We start from the raw sequence: 23,889 nt of genomic DNA, 5'->3' as shown, positions 1-23,889 counted from the left end.
TGAAATAAACACACCACAGTGCCTCCATGGTGAAGGCATATATAACCTAATAATGATAGTGATACATATAACCTAATTGTGATGCAGGCTGCAAAATCTGATGCAGAGGGGGAGGGAATATCACCTACTTGGCGGAGGTCTGCATTCTCTGAGTGCTTTTCTAGCTGACCGTTTTTGACTACTTTTTTTAAATTTCACCTTAAAAACTGTTGTTTGGTGTCGTGTTTTTTTCAGCACAACCTCACCTGTGTGACTTTACAGTTATTTTTCCATTTTGACTTACTGTATTAACACATTGCACCTAAAATCACACAAAAAACATCACCAATAGGAAAGGGGGTGTCAGTCCGTTTTTAACGTTTGTTCCTGCACCAAATGTGACAACAACATTCAGGAAAAAGCATGGCGTAAAGTATGTATCATAAGTCTGGTTTTACTTGGCCTATTAACAAAACTTAAAAGTGGTTTATAGTTTGAAGTTCGCACTTTTGACACAAGTCGAAACGGAGACTCAGCGAGCCTGCGTCTTGCTGCTACGTCATCTTAAATTGGTCATGTGATTTGGACGCACCAGCACGTCCGTTGACTCCAGAGGGTTAAACTGAGTTCAAAATAAGAGATAAGGCACACATGAGTCATTACTGCGACTGTACAGACTCTGGCTCCAAATGACGTCACCAGCACAAGAATAGACAAAATATCCTGGACACGGCATCATGGCTTCATTTTTGTACAGTGGGAGGAAGAGGAGACGCATCATCCATCTTTATATACAGTCTGTGGGTGTGACAGCTGATGACTAATGTCAGAAGCAAGAAGAATTTAAAGGTCCATGAAGAAGAAACCACCAGAAGCCTTTTTTTTGCTGTAAAATCACCTGCCACTTTAATGAATGTACCTTAATAATGCTTGCAGTTTTGTCCTCTTTTCTGATTTATTCTGTGAAAGTCAGTTGTATCACTTGTGATCACAGAGTGCACTTTGCTTCATGTAACTCCTATAACGCCAGCCAACATGAAGGAGCTACACCTCGAGGAAATAAGGGACCGTTTGATGAGCACAGTCGACAAAAGTGCTCCAACCTCTTACGACCCTGTGTTCACATATGAAGACTGCCCACTTTGGGTTTGCTGCACCTTATACTTCATTCTGCCTAACTTGGGCCTGTTCTTGTTCGTGGACACTTTTTTGTGCCATCTCGTGGTTGCAAAAGCACAATACATTAACTGATGTGAAAACAAGATGATAGCCATCTCTGCCGAGTCAAAAGTGGACAAAACCTGATCACATTTTATGATTTAAACTTCTTAACTTATTCTGATCAATGTTTGTAGTTTGATATGGTGCACAGATTTGACAAGTTAAAGCAACAGTAACAAGCTGTTAAGAAGGAAGCACTCACTTGAGGACATTGGGACTTTAATATTGTCTCATTTGCAGACATTAAGACTTTATTATTGCATTATTGCAGCGTTTCACACAGGCCAATCAGGGGTGATGGACTTTTCCTACAGAAATAAACGACATTCCTCACTCAATTCATACAGAACTACAAACCGATCAAATCCCAATACTTTTAGATTTGCTGCATCATTTGCAATTTTGCTTTTGCACAGCCATGTTCGGAAGGTAAAATGAACAGTTTCAGACTTGAACATTGACCGCTACCCCAAAGAGTTACAAGACACCGAGCAAACGCTGCACTGTTTGCAAGTTTGTTTTTGCTCAACAATGTTCAGACAATGACATGAACTGTTTTATACTTTATTACACACTTAAATAAACCCAGTGTCCCCACCGAGGACACCTTAAAAAGAAAAAAAAAATACTGACTGCTCAAAGACAGTGCCTTGGTTTTGTTTTTTAAACATATCAGGTCAAATAGACATTAAAAACTCATACCCAACAAAAGCTTAGGTCTCAGGAGGCTGCTTGAAGGACCTAAAGTCTTAAACAGCAGTAACTCTCTGCACTTCCCCTTTTGTGTCATGCTTCTGTGCATGACGTATTGAACTTGGCACATCACCAATCAACAATTATTACCATGTATGTAAATGATCCGCCTGTGATACTGCGAATGAGGTGACGTGAACTTCTAAATTACTGGTATATCAATTATCAAATCAAGCTCATCTGTGTGATTTTTACCATATATGAAGATGTTAAAGCTACAGCTACAGTCTCCAGGCTGCTATATAAGATGAGCAGGGGAGTGTCAGGTGGCACCTCTTTTTGGGGCTCTTTTGGACCTTTGGTGTCTTTTTGGCAGACAGAAGTTCTTTTCCGTTCTTTTTCGGACAAGTTCATTCTATCTTTTTAGTGGGCTGATTAGCTCAGATTTAAATCATTAAATCAGTTTTATTTTTTCACTAATAATTTGTAATCAGTTATCATTTTAATTGAGTAAAAACAAGCAGACAGAAAGAAAGCCCTTTCTTCTGTTTTGCGACATCCACCACCTGTGCATCTGAGGTTTCTTCATCTGGACTCTGGTAAGGCCCTCTGCTAAATTCTAATTATTCTCTCATGTGTTAGTTCATGTTAATCTGTGTCTCTCAAGAGAGAGCAGCATCTCTCTTGGTGTTGGGATGGAAGTCAACGGAGCTACACATAGGCTGTCCTTTATCCTTTATGCCATCTATAAGATTTCTCTGGGAAGAGGAGAGACCTTTAAACACACACTGATACACACACTGTCAGTGATACTGTTTTTATTTTGAGAATACTGCTGCTTGCATCATATCCACTTTGCAATAGCCACATTAGGTAAAATTAGCCCAGATCTGGACGCCACCTGTGATAAATGTAAATCAGTGCACATGTTTTGCTTTTTATTTCTTGTTCCCACTTTCCAGCTTTCTATCCTTTCTCAAACCAACATGTTCTCACTCCTAACTCGTCAAATAACGCCGCTTTGTCAGTGGACAAAATATAACGCACCCAGTATCCTTCTGCACCGCTTTTAGAAATTCAGGGACGGCGTGTCAATTTACATGTTTTTACATGTTACATGCATTGTGTCCTTTCAAAATAACCTTACAAAGTTTATCTGGAGTCCTTTGATTTTAGGTTTATTTCCTTAAGTTTAGGAAACAAAAACACCTGGTTAGGTTTAAAAAAAAAAATAAAAAAAATCAAGGTTTGGCTTAAATTAAGTATGGTTGTTAGTGAGGTTACATCACATCACATAACTATGCTAACCAATACTTTACTTGCCTAAAGCTAAGATACGTAACTGTACGTATGAATTAAGTAAGGTGATGACGCCATCCGTTTGACGCTTTGCTTAACTTCACATTACATTACATTCAGTATGTAATGTGACAACGCCAACCATGTTTCTTGTCCGGGAGCTAACCTTCATAACTGTACAATAACTACATAGCATGATGACGTCATTTGTTGGGCACTAACAACGCATGGCCTATGGCCCTTTTTAAATAGGAAATGTGCAAATTTGCAGGAAAGCCCAATCAGTCTTTTTTCAGCATTGGCAGTATAAAAACAAAATCGGGGAGTGCAGCAAAATGACGCCTACCTACTTTTGTTTATACAGAATGTGCCTTTTTCAGGGCAATGGGGGGCGTGAGCAAGTAACAAAACTTGTAGCTCAGCGTGTGACATAAACAGTGACGTGGGAGGGAAGCCGCAGCTGGTCAAGTGGTGATTCTCTCGTAAGTTGGCTCGTTCTTCACCGTCCCCATCATCTGACGGTTAATGGCCTCTTCATTTGCGAGGACAAGCAGGGCGCACAATTCCTTGTCTCCCCAGTTGCTCATCTTTACAGTGTCTGTCAGGTTTGCGTTTCCCTCTTGCTACTAGCTGCTCACTAATTCCTGCTATCAGCTGTTTCCTGTTTATCCACCACCAGTGGGTCGCACGTGCGGCGTCATCAACAGCTCCTCCCACAAGTCCTCAACAGCCCCTCCCGTTGTGGAAGGCCGCCTCGGTCTTTTTAGACTAAAAGGGTTCCGCCAATATGTCTACCCTACGAGGCGGAAAATTGGGCGTCTTGGATCAACTCGCCAATCCAGCTCTGTGTGTCTAAACGCTCGCAGCTTGCCAGCAAAACGGCCCAACATTCGCAGAAAATCTGGCAGTGTGAAAGGGGCATATGTATGACGCACTAGATAACCTCTTGCATCTTGAATGTGAACCCATTCACATCTGGTCCCATCTGACCTTAACGACACACATGCTGACCAGGTGGGTCAATGACTCACATGTGACCTTAACAACTCTGTAAGGGTTCACACCCACACGGAGGTTAAAGCCTGCATCTCTGCACCAGTCATTTAGAACTGAAGAAGCTTCTTGGATGAGAGGCGAAACGCAAGTGTAGTGTATTATCATTCACTCTGAAGCTTTGGAACAGATGACCAGTAAGGGGCTCAGGGTCAGAAGTATATATGGTTAGGGTCAAGAAGGTATTTATAGCGTAGGTGTAGGGTTAGAGAAATCCAACAAGAATGTCCCTCTGTTGTCTGTTGTGCTTTGTCTCACATTTCACAAACACCACCAGGTCTATATAAGCAGGGTATTTGGGGCTGTTTTTCAGAGCAGTTCACATTGGCCGAGAACCTCTCCAAGCATTCTAGATGCTTGATAGATGCTGTATTTCTTGTAATAAACCTTTTCTTTATGCAAGCAAGACGGTGTTATCGGAGTCTTCTTCATCACCTTCACATCATCGCTATTTAAGAAACAACACAAGCAAGTCCAGTTGCCTACGATATAGCGCTTATGAACACGAAACCAAACTTGTCATTCCAGGCTTTTCTATGGCCCCCCTCCCCTTTGGGCCCCAGGTTATCAGTCCCACTTTTCCCCCCAAAGACAACACCCCTGCCTCTCTGTGTCTGACGCCAGTGTCCTCTGACAAAGTGGTGGTTTGATGACTTGGGTTGTTGGTCGTTGATCATACCCCTGTGAAGGATGCCTCTGTGTGTCACTGTCTTACACCGAAACCACTGACAAAGCAGCGGTGAAACAGGCTGTGTGTGTGTGTGTGTGTGTGTGTGTGTGTACTTGATATGCACACTAACCCTAACCCTTAAAAGGCTGTAGCTAACAGGAACACATTATCCATTTTTACAAGTCTGATAAGTTTATCATGACGTTTATCGTTTAACATCCAGCATGATTAACTGTTCTCCTCTTTCCTCCACGTCAGCTCTCCACTGCTGGAAAAATGAAAACCCTGATCTTGGTCTCTCTGATCCTCCAGCTGGTGATCACAATAAATGTGATCAATGCGAAGGTCAGTTGCTATAATATCAGCATTGTGTCATTTTCATGAGTCTACTAATACTGTCATTATCACTATTAGGGATATTCTCGTACTAACCACACAGTGACAACCAAGCTATAAATACTCAAACAAAACAACTGTTCACATCCTATCATGGGCGTATTATGGGCGTATTCTTCTTCCCTAAGAAAAACATTGCTTAGTTACAGTTACTTCAAAAGTCAGCTGCACGTGTGCTGATGAGGACCAGAAAGAGAGGACACATTACACCAACTGTAAAGTCTCTGCATTTGCTTCCTGTGTGCTTACCTATTTAGCAGATTTGCTTGAACCCTCTAGAAGCCTCTGGTCTTCTGCTAACGGCCTTTTAATCATCCCCAAAGTTAGAACAAAAACCCTTGGTGAGGCATCGTGTCATAACTATGATCCACGTCTGTGGAACAGCCTTCCTTGAGACCTTTTTAGCCTGGCTTTTAATTGAACTGTCTTTTATTTCATTATCATTATTATTATATTATCATTTAATCAATGTATTTATTTTTATCAATCTGCTTTTTAAAGATGGCATATTCTTCTATGTTGTTACTTACTTATTTATTCTAACGTATTTATTTACTTATTTATTGACAAATCTAAAATTGTTTACTATTCTATTCTTCTTTCTATTGTATTGTTGTCTGTTGTTTTCTAACTTTAAAGTCATGTAGTTTCTTTTTGTTGTGGTTTTGCATCTCTTTGTAGTCCCTATGCATCTCTGTTTGGTTTTGTTTTTTTAGTAGTCAGTGTGAATCACTCTGTAGTTGTTTTGTATGGCGTGCCGTTTGTAAAGTGGCTCACAGTGAAATTAACAGCAACATTTTGCCACATTTAGCTTCAAGCAATGTTTAAAAAAGTGGTGTGAATTTTTTAAAGTCACTTTTTACCACATTAACAGCAATATTTGACATATGTTAAATGTAATATCACAGTTAAATCTTAATATTAAATGTTAAATCTAAATGTTAAATCTAAATCTAAATGTTAAATCTAATTGTTAAATGTTAAATCTAAATGTGCTTGGTGAAACTAAATTTTTAGCTAATAGATTTAACATTTAACATTTAGATTTAGATTTAACATTTAGATTAATATTTAACATTTAGATTTAGCATTGAAATTTACATTTAGATTTAACATTTACATTTAGATTAAACATTTAGATTTAGATTTAACATTTAGATTTAACATTGATTCTCAAAAAAACATTTCTTAACAGGACACTTTAATTAATATAATATGCTGAAAATATCATGATATTTGATTTTCCTTAAGTTAAGTTGCCCTAAAGTTGCAGTTTCAGTCCACCAAAGTCCTAATGCTGATGTCTACTGAATCTTAATGATGTAAAAATCAACATCAGGTTTTATCTGTTAGCATTACCCGTCCACATTCATTATCATTATCATTATTATTCTCATTATTATTATTTAGTCAATCAGATGTTTGTGTTGTACAGCTTTGTACATGAAAGCTGATAAAATGCATCTCTGGTTTCCTCTGTTCACAGTACAAATTTGGAGACATGATTGCGTTTCCAAGAGGTGTCAAAGGAAAATCATACAAGCACTATGCTGTCTTTGTGGGCCCGAATACAGAGATCGACATCGGCCAAGGTGATAATGACATATATCACCACTCAGGTATGTGTAGTACACTGAAAATGAAAGTATGCACTCCCATATGTAGTATTACTCAAAGGTTATTAAAAAAAAAAAATGAGGTGAGACACCCCAGGTGAAACGTGTTTTTCATGCACTGGTCACTAACATGTCTTCTTTCAGACCAGTGGAGAGACAACATACACAAAACACATTTAGCTTTATTTTAGTTCAGATTTATGTTCTGGAAATGTTTGGGAAAATTTAATTAGATTGTAACTTAAAATACAAGATAATATTGTGTTAAACTGGGGACGTTTCATGGTGATATCCATACGTTTAAAATTTAACCTTCATGTCTTATTTTTATGTAAAAAATATTTGGAATTTTACAATAAATATCTTTAAAGGCTGTTTTCTAAAAATGAGTTTTTTTCTCAAATTCTGAGCCAGAAATCTAAATCTACCAAACTATCCAGATTTATTTCCAGTGTATATACTGAAGGTTTTTACAGAGGGGTTTGTTCATACACCATACAACATACACCAAAAACATGACAAATTAATCTTCTTACTATATAATGACGAAAACTCTGTCTGTGTGTCTGTTCCACGTTTTTCTCCTCACTGACTTGGTCAATCCATGTGAAATTTGGCACAGTGGTAGAGGGTCATGGGAGGATGCCAATGAAGCAATATTACATCAATTGGCCAAAGGGGGGCACTATAGCAACCCACTGAAATGTCAAACTTTGAATGGGCATATCTCATGCCCCGTATGTCGTAGAGACATGAAACTTTGCACAGAGATGCCTCTCCTCATGAGGAACACATTTGCCTCAACAACCCATAACTTCCACTTATATAGATTTTCCGCCATTTTGAATTTTTTGTTTGAGCGATCTGCATGAAACTGGGTGAACATAATCTAGGGACCAATATCTAAAGTTCCCTCTTGGCAAAAGTTGGAAAACTTACTAAAACTGAGCTTCTATAAGGCAATGAATATTTCGGAGGGCGTGGCTCATCACATAAAGGTGTATAACATCTCAAGGGTTTCACCCATCACCACGCAACTTTGTAGGCATATGACCACACATAATCTGAGGGGACCCCTCCATTATTGACCCCATCAAATAAAATGGGGGCGCTAGAGAGCTCATTTCTTATCTAGGCCTAAACGCCATATGGATTTTTACTAAACTTGGTAGATATGTAGAACAGGACGCCTCAAGGTGACTGGAGAAATTTAACTCTAATTGGCAACTGTGTGGCGCTATAACAACAGAAAAATGCTTCAAAATGGCTAAAATGTGACCGATCGCTGTGGCTCCCCCTGTGGACCAATGTTGGTGTTTTTTCTAATGTTTGGTATGACTAAGTCATGGTATGGTATGCTATACATAATCACGGAAACTGTCAGTGTGTCATTCTGTCAGTCAGTCATTCTGTCTGTCCCACGTTTTTCTACTCACTGACGTGGTCAATCTATGTGAAACTGCACATAGGCATTGAGGATTGGCATAGGTAGAAGGTGACAAAGCTACCAATGGGTATGAACTAGTTTGATTCTATTGAAACTTATTGTATTTCATTTTTTCATTGTTCATGGCTGCTGAGACTATTTTCTGATTCATGGAATGATAAGGAGATATATCTAAAATTTCCCTCCATAAAAACCTTTGACTCTGACATGTCAATAAAATCAAATAAGACTTTATAAATCCCACACTGAGGAAATTCATTCATTACAGCAGCTCAAGAGTCAGAAGAAATATACAAAAAGCCAAAAAAAAAAAAAAGTGATTGAAATAAACAATATTACAAAAAATACAAATGAGTTAAAATAAAAGTAATGTTGAATCTATATTCACCGTTCAAGATATAGACATATAGCCTATTACATTATTACAGTGGTAAGCATGGGTTGAGCTGCGCCTCAATAAACTTTCCTATGTTAGTCTTCTTTTCTGGTGTGGAAGTAAAAAGTGCAAAGTAGCTGTGTTGTTATGAGTGGTTGGTGATGAGACAGTGTTATGCTGTCTTGTTAAAATTTTTGTTCTGGAAATTTATGCAAATCAGTGCATACTTATTGAGATAACACCTCATTTGCATATCCAAACATAACATTACTGAAAAACTTGTAATATAGAAAAATAACTGTCTTCCTGTGAGTAATCAGCTGGTGAAGTTTCATGATGGTGAGATATATTTGTGTCTCTCCTTAAGCTGTGACCAGCAGCAACATTTTGGAGAAACTAAATCGAGTGCTGGGAACGTTAATATAACGAGAGAGGAGAATATTCATTTAACCAAAGTGGGTGTTGAATTCAAACCAAACCACTAGATGTCTCCATGTTCCTTCAGCATGTGTACATATACTGTAGATGTGCTTGCCAGTTTATGCTCTGCATGTTCACCTATGAGCTACTACAGCTGGTGGCTGAGCTGCAGGACTCCTAATCCTGCTGATCAGCTGCTTGAGTTGATGCTGCTGAAACTTTTCCTTCCTCCTCTAGTTACAGTCACAGTTACAGTCTGTGTGTGCAGAAGAAAAACGGCCCATTTCTGACACAAATGAAAATAAGAAAAGAGCAAATTAAACAGCAGAGGATGAAGTAACACCTTTTGTGTCAAGTTTATATTTAATATTTCTAAATGTTTATTCTCACTAACAGGTAGGCTGGGAAGATCAAAGCCCTCTGATTGTCGTTTTGACAAACTTGAAAAGACGAGAGGAAAATGGAAAAGAGATTTCAAGGACAACTACTTGGACGGGATCAGGGACTTCAAACCAGGGACCAAAGAAGACATAATGAAGCGCATCAATGAAACCGTTGGAAAATGTGACAAATATCGACTCTTCACCAACAACTGCGAAAACCTCGCCACCTACGTGCGATATGGGGTGAAGGTAGCATGGCAGGTATGTAGCGCACCACTGTGTTAAATCTACAGAATACAGAAACCTTTCACTGGCTTGATGTTTCACATTTCCTTCCTATGTTTAAGGGAAATCCCAGTCCCTTTTACTGGCTCGGTGTGGCTACACATTTTGACAAATAAAGGCCTGTCTCAATAGAGGCCTGGTCTGGTTGCCAGGCAGTTCATTTTTTTAAAGGAAGTCTTCGGATGTATAAAAGCAGGTTGTTGGCTACCTCAAATTATGTGTCCATTCTTAGATTACCCTATAAGTTATTCATATTCCTTTAGTCCATAAGGCTCCTCAGATCAAATACACCTGTTTTAACAGGATAAAGTGGTGTTGTATCGGTATGCTGGGTGCCATGATCCTCTCTGATGCTCTGTCTGTCAGAGCTAGATCAAATGAGCGATTCATAATTGATATATTATCTGGAACCTAATTTTGATATAAATAATATTCACACTGGTTTAAATAAACAATTTGATTATCTTTCCCATCTTTGCTGAGCAACAGTTTTCTGTGAAAGGTATTAAAGGCCTGTCCCCAATACAGGCCTGTTGATTTCAGTGATAAGCAAACAATAGCCCGGGCTATTAATTGAAGTTTTATGGTACTTCCATTAACACAATGGCGTCAAGTTTCAGTTACAGTAAGAAAATGTTTGTTCAACCAACAATAACACTTCTGTTTTCATCCCTTTAAGGGTCATTCTGACTGATAATAATAATAATAATAATAATAATAATTCTGTAATACTGTTGCATCCCTACTAGTAGCACAATAGACTGATGTTTTTCCAATCATGCAAGGTTGCACATGCAACAATACAAAACAGCTTAAACACAACTCTGCTACAGCTGTAGGGGAGAAAACAGTGAGGCTGAACAGTAAAGACCCGAAACACACACATTCAGTTTCAAATCAATAACAGCTTACTTGCAGTTACCCAGGGTTAAGGGAAAACTTAAGTATTTTTCAACCTGGACCCTATTGTGTTTATGTCTAATGGAGACAAAGTCATCCAGGAATAAGAGAGAGGCTGCAATGTAACCACTCTGATAATTATATATCATACCAGTCCATACCCATTGGTAGCTTTGTCACCTTCTACCTATGCCAGTCCTCAATGCCTATGTGCAGTTTCACATAGATTGACCACGTCAGTGATTAGAAAAACGTGGGACAGACAGAATGACTGACTGACAGAATGACACACTGACAGTTTCCGTGATTATGTACAGCATACCATACCATGACTTAGTCATACCAAACATTAGAAACAACACCAACATTGGTCCACAGGGGGAGCCACAGCGATCGATCACATTTAGCCATTTTGAAGCATTTTTCTGTTGTTATAGCACCACCCAGTTGCCAATTAGAGTTAAATTTCTCCAGTCACCTTGAGGCGTCCTGTTCTACATATCTACCAAGTTTAGTAAAAATCCATATGGCGGTTAGGCCTAGATAAGAAATGAGCTCTCTAGCGCCCCCATTTTGTTTGATGGGGTCAATAATGGAGGGGTCCCCTCAGATTATGTGTGGTCATATGCCTACAAAGTTGCGTGGTGATGGGTGAAACCCTTGAGATGTTATACACCTTTATGTGATGAGCCACGCCCTCCGCAATATTCATTGCCTTATAGAAGCTCAGTTTTAGTAAGTTTTCCAACTTTTGCCAAGAGGGAACTTTAGATATTGGTCCCTAGATTATGTTCACCCAGTTTCATGCAGATCGCTCAAACTTCCTAGGAAGAGATCCATTTGAAGTGTTTTTCAAAAAATTCAAAATGGCAGAAAATCTATATAAGCGGAAGTTATGGGTTGTTGAGGCAAATGTGTTCCTCATGAGGAGAGGCATCTCTGTGCAAAGTTTCATGTCTCTACGACATACGGGGCATGAGATATGCCCATTCAAAGTTTGACATTTCAGTGGGTTGCTATAGCAGTGAGGAGAAAAACGTGGAACAGACACACAGACACACCCACAGCCAGAGTTTTGGTCATTATATGATAAGATAATATACTGAAGGAATTTAGTAATGATTATGGTGCACAAAACACAGACAAAGATTGTTCACTGCAGCCTCAGTTGTGCTGTGGTTAAATGCTGATGTGATCATTTATCGTAACCCTAACCCTAAAAATCCTTCGCCTGTCAGAGGCATTCGGTTTTACGCCAAATGTATGCAAAGTTAAAGTTTGTGCAGTGCCAAAAACAGTCACTACTTGTTTTTTGTTTTTTTCACAGTATGGTACACATGCCTCAATTTTTTTCCCAAAGAATGTGATGTACAGACGAGGGCGAAGAAGAAGAAGAAGCTTATTGCGGATGTGTCAGCACTGATGGATCTCGCCAGCCAGTCCTGTCAGCATGCTACGCTCTGTCCTCTCCTCATCATATGATATTTTGTTTGAAATGAAAATAAATGAGCACAAACTGTTCGCAGTGAAAACTCTTACAATGGTAGACTGATGTCTGTATGACTTTATTTAGAGGCTCTTGTTTTACTAGTAGTATAAAAGGAAATATACAAGACTGAGTGAAGATATTTAACCTGTTGCCACACAATAAAATAAATTTAAACAGACCTGTGGAAATAGAGAAATAATCTGATTTCAAATAGTTGTAAACTGTGTGTTATATTGACCTCTGGCTCATCACATTTTGGTTCAAACCAGTATGCCGTGTTCACATATTTCAGACTCTTTAACAGGGGATCAAATTGGTTATGGGCGGTCCAAACAGTGCGATCATTCCAGAGTCCTCTTATACTTGTTCTGATAAATATTCTGTTTTGTACTTATTTTTCTTGCATTAGTGCAGAAAAAATGTTAGACCAAGATACCGTCATCTACTGTTCGTCCCCTTCAGTAGTAAGAGCTCTGGAATACCTGCAGTCTGCCTTTGATGATGTTCAGACCCTCCGACCTCAACTTAAGCTGGTGTTAAATGCAGAAAAATCCAAAACCAGTGCTATTTTCAAATGGCAAATAGTTAACATCTAATCTTCCAAAGATCTTAACTACTCAAGGGACTGAAATTGGAATGGTTACAACATACAAGTATGTAGGTATCATCATCGATCAGAACTTGTCTTTCAAATCACACATCGAAAACTTGTAGCCAATGTGATTGTTCCTAAATCATTTTAGAAATTGTGCTCACATCATATTTGTTCTTGTACTGGACCTTGTATCCCATGTTAATTGGATACTGTGGTTTGCATTGTTGTAACTTGTATCAATCTTTTATGCTGCCCTTTGGGATGCACCACGCTTGTAAAAGAGATTTTTAATCTCAGTTAGGTTTTTACCTGGTTAAATAAAGATAGCCTCCAGCATTCACACGTTTTGGTCTTTAGTTTTTCCTTTTGCTTCACAAACCTTACACTACACTATTTCTCCACTCAATCAGATCTACACCACCGACTTACTGATTATCCACACTCTATATGAAGATCTTTTTAGTTATTTACTTTCACATGATGTGTGTTTTTAATCTAGTGGAAAGATTTTTCAGTCAACACTGTCACTGTCATCGTGACCATACCTTCTTTTATATTTCCCGTGGTATACAGTAGCTGTAGCCTACATTAATTTAGGACAGGGGTTAACCTGCACACAAGTTTAACGGACGAGGAAGTTTGAACTATTTCAGTGGCCTATATCATTTTTCACTTTAATTTGTTAAAATGTTTCTGTCACTCTGCATCTGAGTTCAAAAATACAAACAAATAAAAACAACCCAACCATTCTCAAAGAAAGGAGCCAAACATCAGGCTGTGATGGATGTCATGTTTATTCATTTCATACGTGTTTACACTGATATGCACCATGGACTAACACAGACACGTACTGTAGAGGTTTGTTAGTGGTATAACCCTAAGTTACTTTGTTCATATAGGTTTGTTAGTTTATTACAAAACAACTTTGTTAAAAAAAAAGTTTCTGGTAAAATGGAATGTGACTTTAACATTTCAACGACGATTAAAAATAAAACCAATGAGAGTAGTACATGCTGTTAATATGAGAAGGTGTTAAAGGGCTGGAGTGTCCCCTCTGTTTCGTCTATTCCTCTTCATATGCTCATGGTGACCTGGATAAACTACAGAGAGAGAAATATATATTTAGTGTTATTGCACAACTGATCATCAATCATCTATCAGTCTGGTCATTTACTACACCATTTATCAGAGGAGTTCACCAGAGGGTCGAACAACACTGGTTAAAGCTGCATTCATAGATGTTTTGGTGGGAAGTTAGCCAACACCTTCCTCCTGGAGATCATCGAGCAGACACACAGCACTCTCTCTTTAGATGCTAATGTTGTCAGTCTCTAACTGTGTCTGTCTGCTGTTTGTTTCTGTTCAGGCAGTGTACAGTGGGTTTATCTGGTATCAGCTTGTTCGCTGAAAACAGGGCTGAAAGGCAGCTAAAAGGAGGATGAATATTAAGCCTGGTATACACTGTACAATTTTGGGTTGTCCCAGGTGAAAGGTGACCAACGTCAAAGAAATGTGGCCATATCTTTGGTCCTGGCTCTAAAGCGGTGGTCCTACGTCACACAGTGAGACAGTTTCAAGGACTGTCATTGGCTGTCAAAGACAGCCTGGGATAAAATTCTGACAGTGTCAGTTGTGTTTGTGTGTCAGTACACAAACACAACTCCAAATACACACTCATCTTCCTTCATATCTTATGAGTGTTTAAATACAGTAGTTTTCGTGTATCAACACAAAAGGTCATGATATGTCGGTGGTGCGTTCACAGCTTGTGAACCCAAAAAACCAGTTAATGCAGATTAAAGAAATGTGTTGCTAAAGATGGAGAAAAACCAGCAGAGAGAAATAATTGTGCAGACATGTGCTGCAGCTCTGAAAGGTCACAAAACAAAATAATAATCCTTAGAAACAGTTTTACAGTAACTGAGTGTATAAACACTGCAGTTACTGTAAAACTGTAAAGTACATTATTTACTTCACATTAATTGCCACAATAGTTTACCATGTATAGTGTCTGTATGCTGTACAATATATTCAGAATTTAGTCAACAGTATAGAATTGAGACGCCTATTGAAATTACCAGCTGTAGTTAATTTTAGCCTGTGAAGTGACAAATATATTGCTGATCCACCCAAATGATTCTGTGTTTGGATATCAGCTAACCTGTCAGCTGAGACAAATGCTCTAACCCAGTTGTATATTTAGTTATTAGATTCAAACAGCCAGTTCTCCTGTGCAGCTCTGATGGACTCAGGTGTGCCAACAGCAGCAGAGACATTAAAGCTTCAGAAAAGTGTCAGTAACTTACATCATCGTACTGAAATGTGGCCTGGCCATTTCGGGTTGTGTCCCTCCTTTGGAACTGATCTAAAAAACATGAAAACAAACGACTTGATTAACTAATAAATACTTTAAACGTTAAATCTGACAACACAGACTTTCAGCCATGTGATGACAGTGTGAAGCAGGGGTGGGCATTACATGGTCCTAAAATAACATCACAATACTTCAGGGTATTTTTGCAATAACGTACTTCTAATTGCTATGTAATTCTTGACAATCTGACAAATTAGTAAAAAGAGATATTTTATTATTAATTTAAGAAATCGGAATTGCAACAAAATAAGTGATATAGTTTTAGAGTTGACCTTCAAATATTCAGTAAAACCTAAATCAAAATGATATCTCATTTCTTTAGTTTGTGAACAACAACAGAGAGATTCAGATTCTGTTATAATATTAATAGTTCAACTAAATAAAATCTACCTCTAATTACACATTTAAACAGCTCCCAAATACAAAAAATGTCCCCTGGGATCTATATATATATAAATCAACAGCTGATTTCCTTCTTTTAGTAAAATCCTAAATGATTGAGCTGTTTTTTTCCACATGGATTTTTATGGTCTGCCATTTCTTCTCTAATCATCACGCTGTAACCTGTGACAGGCTGTTATGATACCACAACTATCACACATTCACATATATGGAGTTTTTTGTCAAGCTGCGAGCATCACGTAGGTTTACATTACCAAAGGTTTATACGAAAATCAGAGAGAGGAGAGGGAGAGACGCTGTGCTGCTGCCAGAGGAGCTGCTGAATGAGTTCCCTCTGAGCGGTAAGTCACTCAAAGAGTCTGAGAAGTCCGGGGCTGTTCATAAAACATTCAGGACGCCACAGTTTATTCCACACTACTGAAGCTGCTCCTCTTTTTGGAACCACTGTGGAGTCTGGAATAATGTCACTTTCAGCCATGCTTGTTGTTGCCGTGGGTAACAGCATTACATCAATATGTCAACAAGTCCAAATATCCAGAAGTAGAAGAAGGAAGCTCTCAGTCATCTGCCAGTGTTAGTTCAGTGTTTCCTCTGATGGTTTCTGGTATTTTATATAAATGGTCTCAGACTTAACATGTTCCTCGGCTCACTCACCTGTCAGCGCGCGGAGTTTCACACAACAGCTGATGAAATCATCAAAGGCGATTCTGCCGTTTGAGCTGTAGCGCTTCATGAGGATGTTCATTGCCTGAGGGCTCAGATTAAAACCTGCGGAGAAATACATAATGACATTAACATCATGCACTGAGAGCAGTCGCCTAATATTTGTGTTTACTCTGCGTATCTCGTAGCTTATCTGCCTTTATACAAAACCAAGAAGTTTTTCTCAAATAAAATCTGTTGCATGTTAGATTTAAGACTGCTTTGTGACAAATTGAAAATGAAAATATAAAACTACAAGATGTCTAACAGGTTGTTTTTGCCCGTACCCATGGTGCTGAGGGCCTGCTGCAGCTCATGGCCCTCCACAGTCCCACTGCGGTCTCGGTCGTAGGATGCGAAGGTGTTCTTCCAGCCGTTCAGAACCTGAGACAGTTCCTTGAACTCATTGAAGCCCATGCTGTTGGAATAGTCCCTCTGAGACAACACAGCCAGTCAAGGACCAATCACACACTTTTCCAGTTGTATTTTTGCCAAGCACTTCACTCAGAAGTGATTACATCTCGCCAGGTCAAATGTCTCCATACTCACTGAATAATCCTCATCCCAGATGGGAAGAAGATAACGGATAAGACATTGTGGGTGCTCCAATTTCATATTACATACTGATATAACACAGTGTTTACTGTATGCTGCACTTCACAGTATACAGTTTTTGCAGGTAGTATTAGAGAAACTATTGTATTTTACTGATTTGCACAGGCAGGAAATGATACAATACATCCACCAAATGATGAATATCAAACTTACACCAAACAACTTTTCAAGCGGTTTCACTGTAGCAGACAGATTTCCAATGTCGGAACAAAATCATGAGAGCTTTTCCTCAGTTGGTGCACGCTCCCAAGATCTTAATGGTTTGATGTAAGATGGTCATAAAACTCAGTCCGAGTTAAGCTCAGTGTTTTTCTTCATCTTAAAATTCAGATAAAATCAAACATGTTTAACATTATGGTTACTTTTAGTCTTGGCTCATTCAAATACTAAAGTTCAATGATGTCGGCATTGTCAACAACCAATAGCTGCACTGTCTTAAGCACCAAACAGGAAGTAGCAGAGTGGATAGAGAGTGAACATGGAGGGGACTCCCGGGGGGAACAAGAACGTGAACAAGTCTGTGTTCTCCTGTACTGTGGAAGGAGGAAGAGAAACTGGTGGAGTGAATAAAATGATTGTTTCAGCATGTATCTGATCCGCCAACAGGATATTTTAGTGAGACCTAATTTTTGAAACAGTTCACGTCATTCCCAGTTTCCTCCACGTAAAATAGCACAGCTAACCAACGGAGGCTGGTAGCAAGGTGAGACGACAAAATCCAAAATAAAAAGTTTGTACACAAATACAGTTTATCTTTATGGATTATAATGATTCTGAATTTTAGGAGGAAGGGAGAATGCCCGCCTAAATCAGCATCCCGATGCCAGGTTTAGAGCCACAGTCTACGTCTGTTGAGTCAGACTAGTCTTAGCATAACAATGTCCCTGCGCACAAAGCCAGGTTTACTTCTCCCAGTTTGGTGTGAAAGACCTTCTGCAAATATTAAACACTTCTCTGTGGCCGTCTCTCTCAGGCTCTGTAAACTGCTGTTATTAAGCCACTCTTAAACAATCTAAACACCTCTATTCATGAATAACTACAGACCAATGTCAAACATCCAAATCTCAAGTAAAATAATTAAAACTTTATTTTTCAGCAGCTTAACATCTACCTGGCTCTAAACAACTGTTCTGTTTTCCAGTGAGGATTCCAACCACACCACAGCACCGAAACTGCTCTATTAAGGTCGTGGATGACGCTGAAACAGAGTGGAAAAGTTTCAGTGCTGGCATTATCAGCGCTGCATTCTGCAACATCTCACTGGACAGACTGGAAAACTGGGTGGGGCTTTCTGGCAGAGTGTTAAACTGGTCTGAGTCCTAATTAAAGGACCGGGACTGTTTTGTGTTGATTGTTAATTACATATCTGAGCCTATGAAAATGAAAGGTGGCGTTCCCCAAGGCTCCATTCTTGGGCCACATCTACATGCTCCCTATAGCTCAGGTTATGAAAACAACAACATATCTTAAAGATAATTTTTTAGGAGGGCTTTTTGCCTATATTCCATAGGGCAGCTATAGCGTGAAAGGGAGGAGAGGGGGGATGAGGTGCAGCAGAGGGCCGTGGGTTGGAATCAAACAAAGGACATGGCCTTTGTACGTGGGGCACCTGTTTTACCAGATGAGCTATTGAACGTTCCAAAAAGAACAAAACATCCTAAATTAATCATGCAGACAACACACAGATTTAAAGAACAATGTTCCTGGGTGAATCTGGTCACACACAAGCACTGAGAAAGAGCATTCAACAAATCAGTGACTGGATGGGCCAAATTTTTCAAAGAAAAAACAGAAATAATTGTTATATTGTAAGGCTTTGTTTTACAACAACACGTAGGTGATGTCATACTGTATAACTTCAGTCACACAGTATGAAAGTGGAATTAATTTACAAATGGAAAGAATTAAAAAATGCTAAACAAACATTTAGTGAACTTTTTAGAAGCTCCAATAATCATGTGCCAATGCAGACACTGCAGCCTGTGAGAAAATGTTTGTGGTCTCAACTGGGTGGTGACTGACAGGAACATAAACATGTTTATGCATCAACAGGTTGGTTGAAACAGGAAGTTCAACTATTTTTACTCTTGCTGGGGTTTTAACCACAAATGTTGATGTGAAATTGACATTTGTAATTAACAACTTCCATCTTTTGAGTCAACCTACTAAACCTCTGTGAGTGGCTGATGGTTGAAGGATACATCCAACATGCTGATCATCAGTCTGCAGGTCTCCAGGCAGAAGGCTGTAAAAGGAAAACACAGACTGTAAGCACACAGGCTAGAAACAATCCCACACTCATATGGACAAAAAATAAACAAATACTCAATGTACATGTTGACAAGTGGGAAAATGTTGAGACTCAATGCATAACAGGCAGGAATGGTCTTATGCAAAAATATTAGAGCTGCCCCCTGATAGTTGACCATGTTGGACCATGTTGGAATTTAATTTGAAAGGACAGACACAGGAAGTGTCCACGCTCAGCAGTCAGACAGGAGTCGGGTTAATGTCCAGAGCTGGTACCTGTGGTTATTCCACAGGCTAGTTAATAACATGTCAGGCAGGAAATCCAAAGCGTGGGATCATTTTGAGAAGGTGAAGGACGAACCCAAGGTGATATGTAAACTCATCTTCATTGGTTGACTACAAACATGACGTATCGTGTTTGTGGAGGGCTTTGAAGGTGAGCAGAAGGTTTTTGCGGTCAATTCGGTACTGATCATGGAGCCAGTGTAGTTAAATGATAATGGGGGTGGTGCGTTTGGATGATTTGGTGCAGGTAATGATTCGGGCAGCAGAGTTTTGAATGATTTGAAGCCTGTTTATGAGTTTGATGGGAAGGCCAGAGAGAACTGCGTTATAGTAGTCAATACAGGATGTAACAAATGCGGGGACCAAGTCTTCAGCGCTGGACTGGGACAGTGATGGGCGGAGTCTAGAAATGTGGCAGAGGTGGAATAAAGCAGTCTGGGTAATGTTTTTTTTTATGCAGGGTTTGAAAGAAAGAGTGCTGTACAGAATGACACCAAGACTCTTGAACTGGCTGGACCTGGCTCGTCAGTGATGATGTGTGGGATTGTTTACTTCCCTACAAATAAATTCACTATTAAAAAATAACATTTTTACAAGCTTGACTTCACTTGGAAAAGGTCTGGATTTTCCAAATCTTTGCAACCCAGGTCCCTATGGACTGACTACATGGTTTCATACTTTAACCAGAAATCTGTACATTTATATAATGACAAATAAATTGGTATTGGTATTAAATAAGATAACAGTCTTTATCTGTGAGAGGTGTTTCAAAATTCAGTCTGTGAAAGCTGAAAAAAGACATTTTAACTGAATTGTTACCTGAGCAGACACAAAGAAGCAACTTCATGTTTAGAAAAGTGGCTTCTGTGTACAACAGTATTAGGTTAAAATTTGACTCAGACTTAAAGAGCATTTCCTGTTTAGAGTGTATATCTTATCAGTCTGGTGTCCTTACGTTTGTACGATCCAGAGATGCCGGACTGTGTGAGGCAGCGCTGCAGCTCGTCTGCTGAGATCTGTCCATCCTGTCAGAGAGAAGGGAGAGAAACATGTCAGAGTTCAGTCAGATAACACAAAGATTAGATAAACACCAATAATGAGTGTTACAGTGGGGGTGTTTTACCTGTCCAGCCACAGCTGAAAAATATCCGTAGAGAGGATCCTGCTGCAGAGACACACAGAGAAACAACAAAGTCTTCAGGATGTTTCATTAAAGGTTTCATGTGTCCATTAACTAATCGCTTCAGCTCTGAAGATGACACACCTTAATGTGGATTATATGTTACAAACCTCCAGGTAGGGTTGTTCCTAACAACTAATATTCCTGACATTTAAACACAAGTTAAAACGTAGACTAGTCAACTCTAAAAGTAAGACAACACACACCAGTCAGAGGTCTATGTGGAGACAGATTTGTCTCAACATTAGTTGTCAGCTGCATGTGATCATTTTGAAAAGAACAAAACAAGAGCCAAATTTGTTGACCTTGTTAAATTCATTGAAGGGCTCACAAATATCGCATCAGACCCACTCTTTGGATATATCCAGGATATTGAACATCAGAGAGATTTAAAGATTAAGTTCACAACCAGTGAGTCAAGCAATGGCTACGAAGGAAGCAGCTTTGTGAGGAAATTAAATGTGTTATTACTGAATTAGCAGAACTTTGTTAGCAGTTTCTCTTCAGTAAAGGCATGTCTGATAATACAGCAGGGAGGAAGAGTAAAATCAGAATCAGCGGCAGTGAGATGTTGATGAAGAGCTGCAGACAACAGGCTCTTACTGCACCTCTGCAAACAGCTCACCTCCAACAGGTAAACTTCTTCTACCTGCCCTGCTGTGGAAAAACACATGCAGTAGAAATAACAGAGGACTTTAGCTGTGGATCAGCTTTTAAACGTCATTACTTAAGACAACCTGTCATGAGTTTGAGACATACCTTCAAGAAGGTAGCCCTGATGTAATGCAGAAAGAAGAAGAAAATCCACACACTGAATTAGAGCTCCCAGTAAGTTTTTAATGACTAAGTAAGTTGCTTTTTTTTTCGACCCAAATGGTCTTCCTCAGGCAACTTCAGTTGAAGTTGCCTGAGGAAGACCATTTGGGCCGAAAGGAAGACCAAATGGTCTGAGGAAGACCATTTGGGTCGAAACGTTGCTTTTTTAGTCATTAAAAACTTACTGGGAGCTCTAATTCAGTGTGCGGATTTTCTTCTTCTTTCTGCATGGACCCCTGTTATCCAGCATCCGGCCTAAAGGAGGATTGGATGTGCGCACAACTACTCTGTCTTCTGAGCCCTGATGTAATGGAAATGACATCACCGGTCATCCTAAGCCAGCCACGGTGTGGAAGGGAGGGAAGGGTTCGACAATAGGTTTATTTTTCCTTTTGGAATTTAAATAACCACAAAATTTGTGAAACATATGGACATACTGTATATGGATGTGATGCAACTATGTACATATGATTTATTGTTAATTCTTTGCAAAGAAACTAAATAAAAATTTGGTCCTAAAAAAAAACATATGATATTCAAATGCTATCCAAACATAATTTCAGCTGCAAAACACATCGACGCATATTAGAGCTACGTTACATCAACAGCTACAAAAAGTTATCTTGCTGTTACTTTTACATCACATGGAGGGTGATTCACAGAAGATTATTGTGACGATTTCATCATATACAACAAACTTCCACAACTTTTCCAGAACTTTAAATGATTTTGACTAATTCCCAGGTTTTTCCATGATCATGGAAACCCTGAAAGTGAGTTTACGTGATAAACAAAGTTTAAAGAAGCTGTGTTTAGCTGTAATCATGTTTTTAAAATCTTCCCTGTTACCTATCTGGGAGCCAACGCAGAGTGGCGAGCATATTTCTGTGTGAGACAGCTCTGTCTGTTGTTCGTGCAGCATTTGAGTAATTTACTGTCTCTCAAATAAACCTCACAATTGTCTCTTTAGCAGCACAAAACTCCTCTTCACTCTCACATAATCAGCACCAGCTGCCTGCATGCCTCACATTGTCCACCAGCGCTGAATCACAATGTGTGTTTAGGTTCACCACTGAAATGATTGATCTGATTATCTACTGTGGGACTGTGAGTGTGTGTGTGTGTGCTCTTTAGGGGCCTGTGAAGAAGAAACCCCACCCTTCCTCGACCCCGATTCATTGTGACTCCAAAGCTGACAGCTTTAGTGACTTTTCAGATTACAGTGTTTATCCCCTTCCTGTCCACTGGAAACCATTTATCTCCTCACTGCTGCAGGTCAAACTACCAGCAGCAAATAAAGAAATGAACACAACTTTAAATGAAATGCAACATTAATGCAGCAGTGATATTAATAAAAAAAAACACCAGATAAAGTAGAACAACTAATGTTTTCTGCACTTTTTTTTTTAACTTTTGATACTTTGTGTACATTTTGTTTATATTTAAGTAATTTCTTGAATGCAGAACTTTTACTTGTAGTGGAGTATTTTTTCACAGTGTGGTATTTTTTCACTGGAACTTTAAAAAAAAAAGGCGTATGGAAGCAATTAAAGAACACTAGCGTTGATAGTTAGCTGATATCTAACAAGTTATCCACATTTATAACACATTTAACTGATGAATATAATGTAGAAACATTTAAACAGGTGCTACACCTGCAGCTTTGAGCATTTATAGAAAGTAAAACACCTCATTTCAGTCAACTCGACCCACTTCCGCACTGTTTGGACAGGACGTCCCGGGACGGTGGACACATTCAGCTTTAATCCGGTTTCTTACCGCGACTCCACCGGGGGGACCGCCGTATCCACCGGGGGGAGCACCGTATCCACCTGGGGGTCCACCATATCCACCGGGGGGAGCACCGTATCCTTGGTAGGCCATGATTCTGTTATACACACAGATAAGACGAGGAGTTCTGGTCAGATTTCCACCGCGGTTCTTAACTTCAGAGGGTGCGTCTGCAGCTGTTCCCTACAAACACCAAAACAACGAGATTATAAAGTGAATAAAGATTCCTGAAGCACCTAAACTATGTTAACACGTTACCAGAATATAGATGTGTTTCTGTGTCCTGGGATAAACCGACCTGACTGCGGCGGAAACAGGCAGAAATGTGAAACCTTTGAGATGTTTGTTAAATGTCCGGTTTCCTCATTGCTGCGTTCTGATTGGCTGTGAGTGACCACATGACCTCTAATGGGCCAATCAGATCAAAGCGCTGGCTACAATGCTTTTTGCAATGTTGAAAAACTGTGTAATAAAAACTGATGAGATGCAGGCAGAGAGCCCTGAGGGTTAACTTGTCTTAACAACACAAAATATGTTCAGCTGCAGTTATGGAGGAAATATTCAGATCATTCACTGCAGCAAAAGTACTAATACAAACATTTTGTTTTTTAGAAATGGACCTGTTATTGGCTCAAAGACTTATTGCACTTTG

The 23,889-nt window shown here is 39.3% G+C and overlaps 2 protein-coding genes across 4 annotated transcripts; one reads left to right on the top strand and one right to left on the bottom strand.

Annotated features, from left to right (window-relative positions):
• The first annotated feature begins 2,240 nt into the window (after positions 1–2,240).
• On the top strand, positions 2,241–13,150 carry LOC144464459 (uncharacterized). 2 transcript variants are annotated; one of them, XM_078171319.1, is made up of 5 exons: positions 2,241–2,492; positions 5,174–5,260; positions 6,798–6,930; positions 9,567–9,814; positions 12,066–13,150. In XM_078171319.1, the coding sequence occupies exons 2-5, from the start codon at positions 5,192–5,194 to the stop codon at positions 12,159–12,161; spliced, it is 546 nt and encodes a 181-aa protein (XP_078027445.1). In that variant the 5' UTR covers positions 2,241–2,492; positions 5,174–5,191; the 3' UTR covers positions 12,162–13,150. The 2 variants fall into 2 exon arrangements, with proteins under 2 accessions (XP_078027445.1, XP_078027446.1); XM_078171320.1 differs by lacking the exon at positions 5,174–5,260.
• A 448-nt stretch (positions 13,151–13,598) lies between these two features.
• On the bottom strand, positions 13,599–23,628 carry sri (sorcin). 2 transcript variants are annotated; one of them, XM_033639846.2, is made up of 9 exons: positions 23,536–23,628; positions 23,226–23,420; positions 20,574–20,615; positions 20,406–20,475; positions 19,117–19,160; positions 16,588–16,735; positions 16,253–16,366; positions 15,129–15,187; positions 13,599–13,922 (listed from the first exon to the last, which is right to left on the bottom strand). In XM_033639846.2, exons 2-9 carry the CDS (start codon positions 23,328–23,330, stop codon positions 13,896–13,898), a joined length of 609 nt encoding a protein of 202 aa, XP_033495737.1. In that variant the 5' UTR covers positions 23,331–23,420; positions 23,536–23,628; the 3' UTR covers positions 13,599–13,895. The 2 variants fall into 2 exon arrangements, with proteins under 2 accessions (XP_033495737.1, XP_033495738.1); XM_033639847.2 differs by having other exon boundaries at positions 23,226–23,334; positions 23,496–23,606.
• Positions 23,629–23,889: the final 261 nt, after the last annotated feature.

This window comes from Epinephelus lanceolatus, chromosome 10 (genome assembly GCF_041903045.1).
Source record: "Epinephelus lanceolatus isolate andai-2023 chromosome 10, ASM4190304v1, whole genome shotgun sequence".
Taxonomy (NCBI): Eukaryota; Metazoa; Chordata; class Actinopteri; order Perciformes; family Serranidae; genus Epinephelus; species Epinephelus lanceolatus.
This window is presented reverse-complemented; position numbering and strand designations above follow the sequence as displayed.

Coding starts and splice junctions, on each gene's coding strand:
- LOC144464459 (XM_078171319.1), top strand. CDS start 5,192: ATGAAAACCCTGATCTTGGTCTCTCTGATCCTCCAGCTGGTGATCACA. Junction 6,931..9,566: donor TGACATATATCACCACTCAG/GTATGTGTAGTA, acceptor TCTCACTAACAG/GTAGGCTGGGAAGATCAAAG. Junction 9,815..12,065: donor GGGTGAAGGTAGCATGGCAG/GTATGTAGCGCA, acceptor TTTTTTTCACAG/TATGGTACACATGCCTCAAT.
- sri (XM_033639846.2), bottom strand. CDS start 23,330: ATGGCCTACCAAGGATACGGTGCTCCCCCCGGTGGATATGGTGGACCC. Junction 20,616..23,225: donor GTCCCCCCGGTGGAGTCGCG/GTAAGAAACCGG, acceptor GTGTCTCTGCAG/CAGGATCCTCTCTACGGATA. Junction 13,923..15,128: donor CCACATTTCAGTACGATGAT/GTAAGTTACTGA, acceptor CTCTCTCTGTAG/TTTATCCAGGTCACCATGAG.